Consider the following 12,946-nt stretch of genomic DNA (forward strand, 5'->3'; position numbering starts at 1 on the left):
ATTACTATGCTGTGAACTTACAGTGCGATGTGACCGCTCGCTGTGACCTACATGGGAACCCAAAGCCGTCTGAGGAATAGTCGGTTGGGATATTGAGCAGCTTGTAACAGAGCGTGCCTTTTGTCTTGATGGGTAATATCCCACCTCATAGGCTTCTAGCTGGGGTGGAGCGCGAGTCTCCCGGTGGATGCGGAGGTGAACTGACTGCTGACTGCGTGCATCTGCGGCAGAACTTGTTTGGCAAGTTGTGCTCACTGTGCATTCAGGAGGGTAACTCGTCTCAGTACATAAAACAGAAGGACTGACCTGACCAGCTACTGAAGGGTTAACATTTCCTGCCGTATTGATCAGGTCCGCTTTATCTGAAGTGTTACTTTGAAGAGCTGGGCTCAGCTCATCAGCGTTTTGCTCCTTATCCATTTGCCTTTGAACTTTATCCTTGTAAAGAAAAATCCGGCTCGAAGGACCATAAAAATGAGAACTGATCTCGGTACAACAGGCTGGTGTAATAGATGCGGGTGAGATAAAGTCCAAACGACCTCAGACACGATCAGATGTCTGGTCACGGGAGGTGTCACTATTAACTCCACGGTGGTACAACTTTGTTTGTAAACTCCCCTTTCCAATATCGAGGTAAAGATTAATTGCAAGCACAATCTGAAGTCTGAAAGTACTTTAATTCCTGTGGCTGTGGTCTGTAAACAAATTAAATACATACACTAAGTTACAACGTTACGTACAAATACACATTTTAACACTCTGAACGTGTAAGTTTAACAAACAAAGTTGTACCACCGTGGAGTTAATAGCGACACCTCCCGTGACCAGACATCTGATCGTGTCTAAGGTCGTTTGGACTTTATCTCACCCGCATCTATTACACCAGCCTGTTGTACCGAGATCAGTTCTCATTTTTAGGCATAATAGTGAAAACAAAAAGCAAGGATGTATCTCATATGTGTTATATAAAAAAGAAGCAATGAAACATAATTAGAAGTGGAAATAAAATACATATTGTAAACAGAAGAATTCTACTTCATCAGCAGGTTATGTACTGTATGTGAGTGCAAAGCTTTAATAAAGTATACCGACCACCGTGATGTGTGACTGAATATTATTGATCTTCATTGCTCCTCACACTTTGTGTTTCATTGTCAGGTGACAGTTTTGGAGGCCAGAGATCGCATCGGTGGACGGGTATGGGATGAAACCTCACTTGGAGTTATGGTGGGACGAGGAGCCCAGATAGTTAACGGCTGTATTAACAATCCCATAGCATTAATGTGTGAGCAGGTGAGTGTTGCTCTTTTGAGTTACCTATTCTGGTACTGTTCTGGCAAAACTGTAATGCTTTTTATTTAGTGTACTCTTAAAAGAATACTCCACTCAAAAATGACATTTTTTTATGTTACTTACTCTGTGTGGTTTCAGTGGCGTAGCTTAGGGGCGGGTGGAGTGGGCGGTTTACCCCGGGTGGCATCACTGGGAAGAAGGCACAGTACAATTCGTGTGTAACCAGCGGGGTTTTTAAAAATATCACTCATGAATGAAAAAAGTAAAATTCTCTGATTTTTATCCACAAATACTTCAAAAATAATTTTCAGATTGTCCTGATGTGACGGCATCTGACACAGCAGTTGAAATTTTTGAGGCAATAACAAAAATAAACATAAACGTTACACCAATAAGAATTTCTAGGAAGAGGATTAATTTCCAATTTATAATTTTGTTTCGTTATCAATCTGAATGCGTTCTTCCTCTGCACAGAAAACATCCCCACCTATCACTTGTACACCACACTGGTTCAGGTTTTCACAGCGTGATTATATTAAACTTATAATTAGAACAGGGCTTATCAGTGCGTCTATACTATATTATTGTCTAGTTGATGCTTATAAATAATTATATGTGAAAAATGTTTGCTGGTTCTTTTTATATGAATAAATTCTATGCAAAATTTATCTTAATTTTTCTCTATACGTCATTTTCATTTTCTGTTTAAATAGGGTAACATATTCAGATATGTTGGAGGGTGGCAAATTGAAGCCCCGTCTCGAGTGGCACGAACTTGAGCTAGCTGTTTAATAATAAGTGATCATGGAGATCGGACATAACAAAGAAATGGAGGTTCATTGTGCTGCACCACAGGAAACCATATCAAAAACATCCATAAAAACAAAGAAAATCTCCCATGACTCGTGCCACATAATCCATATGTCATGTCATCCAGTCGCATGCTTACAACATATAGTTGTTGGGTTTAAGGATTGGCAAGATGTTTGTGTTCTTTCAGACTGCAGTGTACTAATGTACTTTTTTAAACAAAAAAAAAAATCACTTTGTTTTTAATTTTATTTTTCAGATTGGTATTAAAATGCATAAACTTAAAGAAAGATGTGACCTTATTCAAGAAGGAGGACGAGTGACAGATCCTACGATAGACAAACGGATGGATTTCCACTTTAATGCCATCCTGGATGTTGTATCTGAATGGAGGAAAGACAAAAGCCAGAATCAAGATGTTCCTTTGGGAGGTCAGTGTTGTACAAAATATAAAAAAGTGATGTGTCAAAAAATAAAATTAGGCCCCCGTAAGTCGACCTCTGAACCTTGAGCCGTGCCCTTGAAACCGACAGTGAATAAAAAGATGGCCGTAAAATTAGTAATACTGATAAGAGGAATAAACAGGCAAGTCTCGGCCATCAGTAATATTTTTACTGTGGTGTTCTACTGCCCATAGTCTCAGCCCTGACAGGGAATCCTTTGAATTTCTGCAGATAAAGCTACATGTTGTTTACAAATACAGAACAAAATCCAGTTATTCGTTTTAGGAAATACTTAGAAAAGTCTCCTTGATAACATACTGGATCTCAATGTGATCCTCATTTGTTCTGCGTTTCCACCCATGACTGGTGAATATTGATATTTCTTTTCTTGAAGATTCGCTCTTAAGGGGTTTATGTTGTTGTGTTGTTAACTAACTTATCTAAACCAAAAAATAATCAAATGGACTACATGGATCCCTGGCTATTGGTTTTCCACATTCTTGGAAATGTAAATTCACATCATGGTACTAAGCCTGGAACAGCAGGCTTTGGACTGAATGCTGGCCGACTTCACTTCATGCATGGGTGTACCCTGCAGAATGAAATAAGAGTTTAAAACGGGGAAGCAATACAAGAGCTGTATTTATGCCAGTGAATGTTGTCCAAGTTCTTTTATATAGTCAGCAGACATGGGAAAAGTGAATCCACAAAAATGAACACTTGCTGTTCATCGAATAGATTAGCACTTAATGACTGATGTACTCTTTGGAACGATCAAATGGTGGCAGACACAGGACCCTAATCCGCATCCTTGTACAAAATGAGTCTCGGGCTGCTGGCTCACAAATTTCTCGGCAATGCAGTAGTAAGAGAGAAAGTCCTGTCTGAAACTATAACAGGGTGTGGGAAATGATGAACAATGTCATGATTTATTTTCAGAAAAAATCCAGCAGATCTACAAAACCTTTGTACACGAGTCTGGAATTCAGTTCAGTGATATAGAAGAGAAGGTTTTACAGTTTCATCTCAGCAATTTGGAGTTTGCCTGTGGCAGCACTCTAGAACAGGTAAGAGAAGTCGTCTTTATAAAGTGTTTTATTTTTGAGAATATTAATAACCTTATTTTTTTTAGTAATAATTACATGGAAGTTATTGCAGCCAAGGACTGCCTGAGGCCATTGCACTCTATATATGCTGCTGTATTTTTTTATTGTGGGGGTCTTTTGTTGGTAACGTGTTACCGTCAGCAGTCTGAGGAGAATTTTATTACATTTTGTACACATAACGGTGGTAGCGCTGCTGCCTCGCAGTAAGGAGACCAGAGTTCACATCCTGGGTCCTCCCTGCCTGGAGCTTGCATGTTAGAACACTCGAGATGAGAACAGGCCATTCAGCCCAGCAAAGCTCGCCAGTCCTGTCCATTTATTTCTTCTAAAAAAACATCGTCGAGTTTTGAAAGTCCCCAACGTCTTACTGTCTACCACACTACTTGGTCGTTTATTCCAAGTGTCTGTCGTATTTTGTGTAAAGAAAAACTTCCTAATGTTTGTGCAAAATTTACCCTTAATAAGTTTCCAACTGTGTTCCCCGTGTTCTTAATGAACTCATTTTAAATGTTAAATGTTCTCCCCGTGTCTGTGTGGGTTTCCTCCCACAATCCAAAGACATGGATGTTAGGTGCATGAGTAACATTACATTGGCTCTAGTGTGTGTGTGTGTGTGTTTGCCCAGCAATGGACTGGCGCCCTGTCCAGGGTTTGTTCCTGCCTTGCACCCTATGGTGGCTGGGATGGGCTCCAGGACCACCCAAACACCCCCAGTGACCCTGTTCAGGACAAAGTGGTTTAGAAAATGGCAGACGCAGGACAGTAAACTGGAACAGTAAACCCAGTGATTGTAATCAGTACAATAAAGTATCTTTAACTCTTTTAGGGCGGATGTCGACTTTTGTCGACAGAAGGGGTTGAAGGCGAATGTTGACAAAAGTCGACATCCAGGGATAAAGGGCGACAATCAGCTGTTAATGGCGACAAATCTCACTGTCATGTCACAGGCATTCCCTCTGTGCTTGGAGGAATGCTAGACTCGTTGACTCGGCAAATAAACCTTGCATGTGCGTGAGTTGCGAAATGTAAACAAAGGCAAGATGGCACCGACATGTGAAAAGGCAGCGAAGCAAGTGCAGAAAAGAAAACACTTGGCAGACGTTGTTTTGCGCATTACCGCGGAGTCGGACTCTTGATTTTTCAGAATCGGACTTTATTGGCAGTGATCAGGAGATCGAGCAAGAGAGTTAGAAGCAGGCATCAGCTGATCAGACACCAGCCGATGCCGCGCGAGCGGATCTGCTGCCAGTTGAGTGCCTTCGCGCAGCCGATGCATCTACGGCAAGGTTCGCGTGGGATAAATACACATACATTGATCCGTTGAGAGCCGATATGGCTACCGGAGTTTACAAGACGGCATGGCTTGCTTTTGGACACGACAGATCACCAGCTGCTGTACTTCAGGCTGCTCTCTCCTGATGCTGCTTTTCAGCTACTGTCAGACAAGACAAACAGGTAGGCAGAGATTTTTTTTGAATCGCGGGCTGCGTTTGCATCGCATTCTCTTTATTCAAAGTGGAAACCCACAACGAAAGACGAGATGAAGCGCGCTGTGGCATTACAAATAGAGATGGGACAGAACTGGTGATATAACTTCAGGGAGCATTGGTCCAAACGTGTTTTGTCCCCTGGTGGCTTAGGTACGTGCTGCTGCAAAGTTTTATTCACTTCTGTAATAAACAGAAGCAAATCCCATGGGGTGAGCCAGGCTATAATGCCATACATAAAGTTCATAAAGTTTTCAGAAGATGAAAAGAGGTGACAATACGGTTTTCATGCAGGCAGAAAACTTGGTGGCAGTGGCATGGCACAATGGCAAATGGGTGACTTGTCTCTCTACAGTACACACTAACAATATATGTTAGAAAATGCAGCAACAGACAATTGAAAAATAGGCATCAAAACAACACAGAGAATTCAGGCTCATACAACATGCAAGACAGTAACATTTGTCAAAAGTAAATATTTTTTGTTGATTTGATATGTTAAACAATTGCTTTGTGTTCTTCTTTAAAAAATGTTAGTTTTTGGAAAAATATTCAGCCCTGGGAGAAAAGAAACAAAAAAAAAAATTAGCCCTGAAAGAGTTAATCAATTCAAAATTGTATGTTTTTAATGATACATATTCAGTTATCTGGTTGAAGCAGGATGTTTGTGCACACATAGCTGTGTAATTTTGCATCAATAAACTGTAATAAGAGTATATAAATGTTTTCAGTTATCTGGAGATAAACTGTACAGAATACTGTCTATTTTTTTTAATTATTACGAAGCATGCAGATTCTCAATTTAACATACATAACTGTAAATTTTTGTTAGATTTAAAAGATTCTGACAAGCTCTATAGAACACATATTATCAGGATGTTGTTTTTTTACCCATTACATTACAGTGCATTTTTTATATTCTAATACAGCAATTATAAGTGTAGCTAAATTGAAAAGGCAACACGTCATCTGGTGCGGCCACATGACAAACATGGAAACTGTATATTGATCATCGATGTCGACTGTGATGTGGCCTTAAATCACAATTAATATATGAGACGGGGTTTTCTGGGATAGACCCAGCTCAGGACAAGCAGGTTTGGTAACGGATGGAAGATCAAATGCTGATAAAACTGGCAACAAACCAAAATGTGTGTAGTTATATCACTTAAAACAAAAATATCACACACGTTTACCAGACGGAAAAAATATGAGCATTAAAGCCACCAGCAGCCCTTCAGCAGACATTTTTACTACTCCAGAGCAGGAGGACTGGTACGGACCTTTCATGGCTGAGCATTTTTTGAAGATCTTGTTTGTCATGCCCAAGTAATAAATGTGGAGGGTGAGTGTTCTAAATACAGGCACATCTCTCCTTCACCGTGTCTTCATTTCAAAACCCTTAAGAATCTCATTTAAGTGCTCAGGTTGTGTCTGAAGTCGCACACACTCATCAGTTTGAGTAGCTGAGACGGACAGGCTTTGTGCCACCTTAATATCTGAGGGTTTTGCAACAACAGCTCTATCCTCACTGCGTGGTCTTGTCTACAGTACACGGTCACGGTACATGTCACAGCTCAGTGGATGAAATTCAAAATATGTAACACTAGCAAAATACCCACGCTTCGCAGCGGAGAAGTAGTGTGTTAAAGAGGTTATGAAAAAGAAAAGGAAACATTTTAAAAATAACGTAACATGATTGTCAATGTAATTGTGTTGTCATTGTTATGAGTGTTGCTGTCATATATATATATATATAATATATTACGGTTGTTATAGTTCTCTTTGTATACCACGTTGTCAGTTCAGCACTCCGGTTGTAATATGACCAAGCCATGCAAGCACACTCTTGAGAATGCAACATATAGTTGTACAGGAGAAAAGCAATCTTGCCTCAAATCAATGGCAACCTTTTGTAGGTCTATGGACTTAATTTAAACTTTAGGTTTACACGGTGCTTTGTTTCCGACATGCTGCATTCAGTCAATTCACGTGAGCCGCTCTCTTGCGTGATGTTGCGATGTCCACGGCTTTATTTAATGTTAGCTAAGACCCGGCACTTCAAAGTTTCTCGCTACAGCAATTTTAACTCCGTTACAAAGTCATCCAAAGTCTCGTTTATACCGCGTGTCTTCTCATTAAACTTGTATCTCGCGAATATGGTATTGCAAACGGCAGCAGGAGCGTTTCTATAAACTTAAGTTAAACTTACAGTTTACACCGTGCTTTGTTTCCTCAGTAGCGAAGTGATCACTCCTGCTGCGTTTAGTCAGTTCACGTGAGTTGCTCTCTTGTGTGATGTTGCGATGTCCAGGGCTTTATTTAATGTTAGCTAAGACCCGGCACTTCAAAGTTTCTTGCTATAGCAATTTTAATTCCGTTACAAAGTCATCCAGAGTCTCATTTATACCTCGTGTCTTCTCATTAAACTTGTATCTCATGAATATGGTATTGCAAACAGCAGCGGAAGCGTTTCTATAAACTTAATTTAAACTTACGGTTTACACTGTGCTTCGCTTCTTATTGTTTCGCTGCCTTCTCAATTGTGTAATGAATGTTTTCTTCAGCGCTCTTTGGGGCTCTTCCTTGTTTTGTACAAACTGCGTTCACAGTCAGTTCACATGATTACGTGGGAGGCGTGATGACGCGATACGCAACTCCGCCTCCCACAGCCAGCGAGCTGCAGTCCATTACAGTATATGGACAAAAAAGAGGTTCCAGTTATGACCGTTACGCTTTGAATTTCGAAATGAAACCTGCCTAACTTTTGTAAGTAAGCTGTAAGGAATGAGCCTGCCACATTTCAGCCTTCCACCTACACGGGAATTTGGAGAATTAGTGATGAGTCAGTCAGTCAGTCAGTGAGGGTTTTGCCTTTTATTAGTATAGATAAATAAATTTGGACTAATACATTCTCTCTCTCTCTCATATACTGTATATATATTGTATATATATATATAATAAAATAACGATTTTCTTCTTATTTTTTTCAAGGTTTCTGCACGCTCCTGGGACCACAATGAATTTTTTGCCCAGTTTACAGGAGACCATACACTTTTAACAGCTGGTTATTCTTCTTTAATAAATAAACTGGGAGATGGACTAGACATCCGCCTTAAAACTTCGGTAAGAAAATATTCTAGAGTTTCAGTATTGATGTGTACATATACAGTACGCATGAAAATGTATAATATATAATTCGTGCTGGGCAGTGATTAAAATTTTTAATCGTAGACAATCAGAACAATCACATTGTTATGCACAAAATTCAATAATGAACTCAAAAGTAGTGTATTGCATGTATTTGGTTTGCAAACACTTTAAACAAATAAGGTGCTTTTTAACAGCAGTATTCCCTTTACATAGCAGCAGTTAAAATATTTCTTGTAAATCTCAACTTGAACATTAATGTAATCAAATATAAAACCAAAGCTATTTGCCACTGCCAGGACATTAACGTTTTACCTAGTTTGTTATAGAAAAACAAGTTACCCTCGATTGCTAGCGAGACTGAGGCTTTCAAAAGAATAATAATATTAACAAACTGCGTTAACGCGAGATAAAATAATTGTCGTCATTAATGCGTTAACACGATGATAATGCGTTAACTTGGCCAGCCCTAAAATATAAATATGAGAAGAGGATTTTTCAGAAACTTACATGTGAAAGTGGTACAGTGGCTGGCGTGGCTGCCCCATTATCCAGCACCTGCTTGCGTGGTCTCCTCGAGTCTGCATGGTGTTTCCTCCAGGTACTCTGATTTTCCGCCCATATTTGGTTTTTGACCTTTGCCACACCAGAGGGCCTGTGTGTCCAGTCACCACTCAAGGAGTGGATGTAGAGGTGGTCCACTTCTACAAGTAGTAGAGAGTCGACATCAATGAGAGTTGGGTCAGGTCCCAGACCAGAGAGGAACTAAAGGGGAAAGGGCAGACAGAGCAGGCTCTTTGTCCTTAGCAGACTGCGGTCCTTTAATGTTGGTAGTGACATCCTTCACATCTTCTATAACTCTGATGACCAGTGTGGTGTGCTGGGCAGGTAGCATCACTTCAAGAGAGCACCACATCAACAGGCTAATTAAAAGAGCAACCTCAGTTATAGGACCCCCTGGAGTTCATTGCAAATGAGAGAACTAAAACAAAACTTAAGTGCCATTATAAACAATGCTACACATCCTCTCTCTGACACCAACACTAAGGATTTTCAGCCAACGAATTATTTAGTGTAAGTGTGTCGAGAAACGTGATGGGGGCTCCTTTATAGTATAGCACCGCACTGGCACTGCCAAGTCAGAAATTTTCTTTTTCTTGAATTTTCTTGCTTTATAGTCATTGTAGTGTGCGTTCAGACCAAATTGTATCTATCTGTTTATTTAAGGAGCTTCTGTAAAAAGCCAAGTTTCCCCCTGGGTACAAATAAAGCTCTAAAGTTCTGTCTATCCCTAAAAAGCACACGTATGGATTAATTGTGGACTCTAAAACTGGCCCAGTGTGAGTGTGGACACTCCACAATATTACATCTTGCCTGAAGAAGGGGCCTGAGTTGCCTCGAAAGCTTGCATATTGTAATCTTTTTAGTTAGCCAATAAAAGGGGTCATTTTGCTTGGCTTTTCTCTACATTCATAATGGCTAACAAGGTACAACACCCTAGTACTACAGGAAGATAACAAAAATTTAACGCAGCCAGAGAGGCAAATTGTGCCTTTGTGTTGTTGGCTTGACGCCGCTTGCTCATTTTCCGTCTTCACAGCGTCCCGATTAAACAAGGAATGCGGCTGATTGGTTTCTTCTTCCATTCTGGATGTGAATGTATTGTCCATCTGACCTCTCCGCTTGTTACCCTGATTTGCCTTCTTTAAAAAGAGGATTGTTTCCTTGAACGAAAAGTAAGAAGGATGAATGCGTCGGCCCCAAGGTAATTGTTTTTAAGGATTACAAGGTAACCGCTAACACGTACTCTGTACATTCTGGTGATTCTTTAGGTTGAAGCCATTGATTATACCGGAGGTGACATCACAGTGATTGCGAGCAACGGCGCTCGCTGGATTGCACAAAAGGTAAATATTCCGTACCTGGGATGTTTCAGTATACTGTAATTGTTCTGGTCTTGTCATGTTTCCCCCAAAGACTATGTTTTTAAGTAAAATTTAATTTTTTAATTGCTATTTACCTTTCTCTGCTTTGTAAAAGTAATAGTGTAGCTACATGCGAGTGTTTTCTCAGAGCCATTATATAACTCTGGGCAGTGAAGATATTGCTTCCTGGACATTTTTGGGTCTATCTTATGGATTTTGGCCTGCTGATCAGAAAAACAACTTTTTAAATTTTCCCGTCGTGTACCGTTTCATTGCACTCACTTATTTTTGATTTCCTCATATTCACATCTTCTGATATGGTGTCCATAAAGTAAGCTATTTTGTTGTGTCCAGGACTGGCTTTGGCGTAAGACAGTGACATCTTCTTCTTGATTCATCACTGTTAATCCTGAAAGCTGCCTGGTCACACTAAAGCAGTGTCCACCCTTTAATATGTGTTGGCTATGCAGTACGCATTAAAAAATAAATCTACGAAACATGGTGGTGGTGGTCAAACATGTACAGTACAACAACTATAACTGGAACATCGATGGGAATTGAAGGGTAGTGGAACTGCTACTAGGAAAGCAGCCCGGATCCTCCAAGTACTGACAATGGCAGAGAATCTCATTACATTAAAAGAAGTGGGCTCTCCGTAAGTCGGGCAGAAGAGTGTGGCACATGAACTATTTGTTGACCCAACAAAGAGAGATTTTTTTTTTTTTTTACCACCTCTTTTACATAAAACTTGCGCGATGAACAAAGGAGGTGACAGATTTCAGTATCTGAGACAAGATGTCTCGACCAGTAACTGATAATAGTTGAAGGAAGGCATTTTTGGTGGTCCACATATCAGACATGCCATCAGTGACCAAGAGGAAATCGCACGGAAGGCATTCAGAGATGTTGTTGCGAGTTTTCTTGATAACTGCGTATCACTTACCTGCGTCAAGCGAGATAAACAACTTACCGCAAGCATACAAGAAAGTCAAGTGCGACACGTCGCTGAAGTTTCATTTTCTGTATTCACATTTGGACATCTTCCCTGCTAATCCTGCTGCAGTCAGTGATGAAGGCTTCGCCAGGACATTTTAACGATAGGAAAGTGGTATCAGGGCAGGTGGAATCCATCAGTACTGGCCGCCTGAAAGAAGAAGCATCGGATGTTGAGTAAGAATGAAAACCAGCAGCAAAACATCTTTAGTTCAATTTAAAAAGGACGCTGTCCCGTTGCATTACTAAGTGATTAGATACACTAAATTCAGTACGCGTTTATGTTACGTTTCACCAAATTCCTATGTGATGCACTCGATCTAAAATCAGATTTGTGTTTAGTTAATGCAGTCTATCATAAGTGCCAAAGGGGGGAAAAATGCATTATTTAGCGTAATTAGTGTAATTAAACCAATTTTATTTAATTTGCTAAACTCTATTTAGGTTTATAGGCCTCTTCTTGTCATGTTTACACAGTCCAGTAAAATACTCACATGTATGTGCTAACAACCCACACGCAGCATGACTCCACTCTCCAGCGCCATCATTGAAACAACTGCCTGACCTCAAAACGTCAGTCTTCCTTACCTGTAAAATCTCAGAACACAATTTGCCATTTACAGTCCAACAGTAAAATATTTATGGGTATTATTACACCCATTTATTAAATATTATCTCTCTATTATAATAAAAAAAAAAGTCCTGGGACAAGATGTGACTTTTTCAGAGAGACACTTTCACATCCCGTGAGATGAGACTTTGTGCCAAGAGATTTACCAGGCCTGAGGCTGGAAATAAAAGATAAAGAGTAGATGACAAAGTAGAACGTCGTAAAGAATTCAAAAATGTTGGTGCGATACACATGGAGAGCAGGTTAGAGATAACGGAAGTGCGAAAATTCGAAAGTCTCAAAAAAATGATGGTAAAGATCGCATTAGTGCTAACAAATGGAAATTATTACTCTGTGAAATAACAAAACAGCAAAAAGAGAGAGGTGATGTGACAGAAGTATGTAGATATTTTTCGGATTTAAACTGTAAGTCGGAGACTTGTAGATCGTCTAATTCAGTTTCTTCCCAATGAAGAGGCCTATCCGTGAGAATTAAGATTTGTTGTTTGGTGAAAGTGAAATCCACATACGCAAGCGGCAGAGACGCAAAGTGGCTGGCATGTACTCAGGCTGAGGGAGGTTGGCAGGCGAAGCGAGCAGGGGGTGAAGCCCCCTAGATTCTAAATACTGTAATCTTAAAATGTCCATCTTGTCTGTAGACAGCAAAGCACGAGTAGCCTCGTATGCACGTAGAGTTCAGTTTCTTGTCCCCTTGACCCTAATTAAACTGAACTTCTCCTCGACCTGCTGGCCAGTGGGGAGGTCGGGTACAATGTGTTGTAATTACAGGAGTGGACACAACTCTCTTAAGGGTCTTTCTGGTCTTTTTTTTTTTTTTTTTTTTTTTTACAGATTTTGATAACAATCCCTTTGGCGTTACTTCAGAAGAATATAATTCGATTCAACCCACCATTGCCAGAGAGGAAATTAAAGGCCATGCACAGTCTGGGCGCCGGAGTCATTGAGAAGGTAAACATATTTTGAAGACCCCTTCTCCCCCCCCCATGAAGTGGATGCAGTCCTCCTCTTCAAGCCTCCCTAGGCCTGCTAGACGTGTGCCCTGAGTGGATCTCGTCTCCTGGTGCTCTGCGATGCCCAGGTGTTGTGCGACGTGTCCCTGAAGTTTTAA

At 40.4% G+C, this 12,946-nt stretch overlaps 1 protein-coding gene across 4 annotated transcripts in view; it reads left to right on the forward strand.

Annotated features, from left to right (window-relative positions):
- Positions 1 to 12,946, forward strand: part of LOC114663667 (lysine-specific histone demethylase 2) — an 82,075-nt gene that overhangs the window by 58,584 nt on the left and 10,545 nt on the right. For all 4 annotated transcript variants that reach the window (XM_051935980.1, XM_028817562.2, XM_028817565.2 and 1 more), the window contains 6 exons: positions 1,159 to 1,293; positions 2,363 to 2,534; positions 3,486 to 3,613; positions 8,134 to 8,265; positions 10,122 to 10,196; positions 12,670 to 12,786. In XM_051935980.1, coding sequence (XP_051791940.1) covers positions 1,159 to 1,293; positions 2,363 to 2,534; positions 3,486 to 3,613; positions 8,134 to 8,265; positions 10,122 to 10,196; positions 12,670 to 12,786 — 759 coding nt within the window. The remainder of the gene's footprint in view (positions 1 to 1,158; positions 1,294 to 2,362; positions 2,535 to 3,485; positions 3,614 to 8,133; positions 8,266 to 10,121; positions 10,197 to 12,669; positions 12,787 to 12,946) is intronic.

This window comes from Erpetoichthys calabaricus, chromosome 13, assembly GCF_900747795.2.
Source record: "Erpetoichthys calabaricus chromosome 13, fErpCal1.3, whole genome shotgun sequence".
Classification (NCBI taxonomy): Eukaryota; Metazoa; Chordata; class Cladistia; order Polypteriformes; family Polypteridae; genus Erpetoichthys; species Erpetoichthys calabaricus.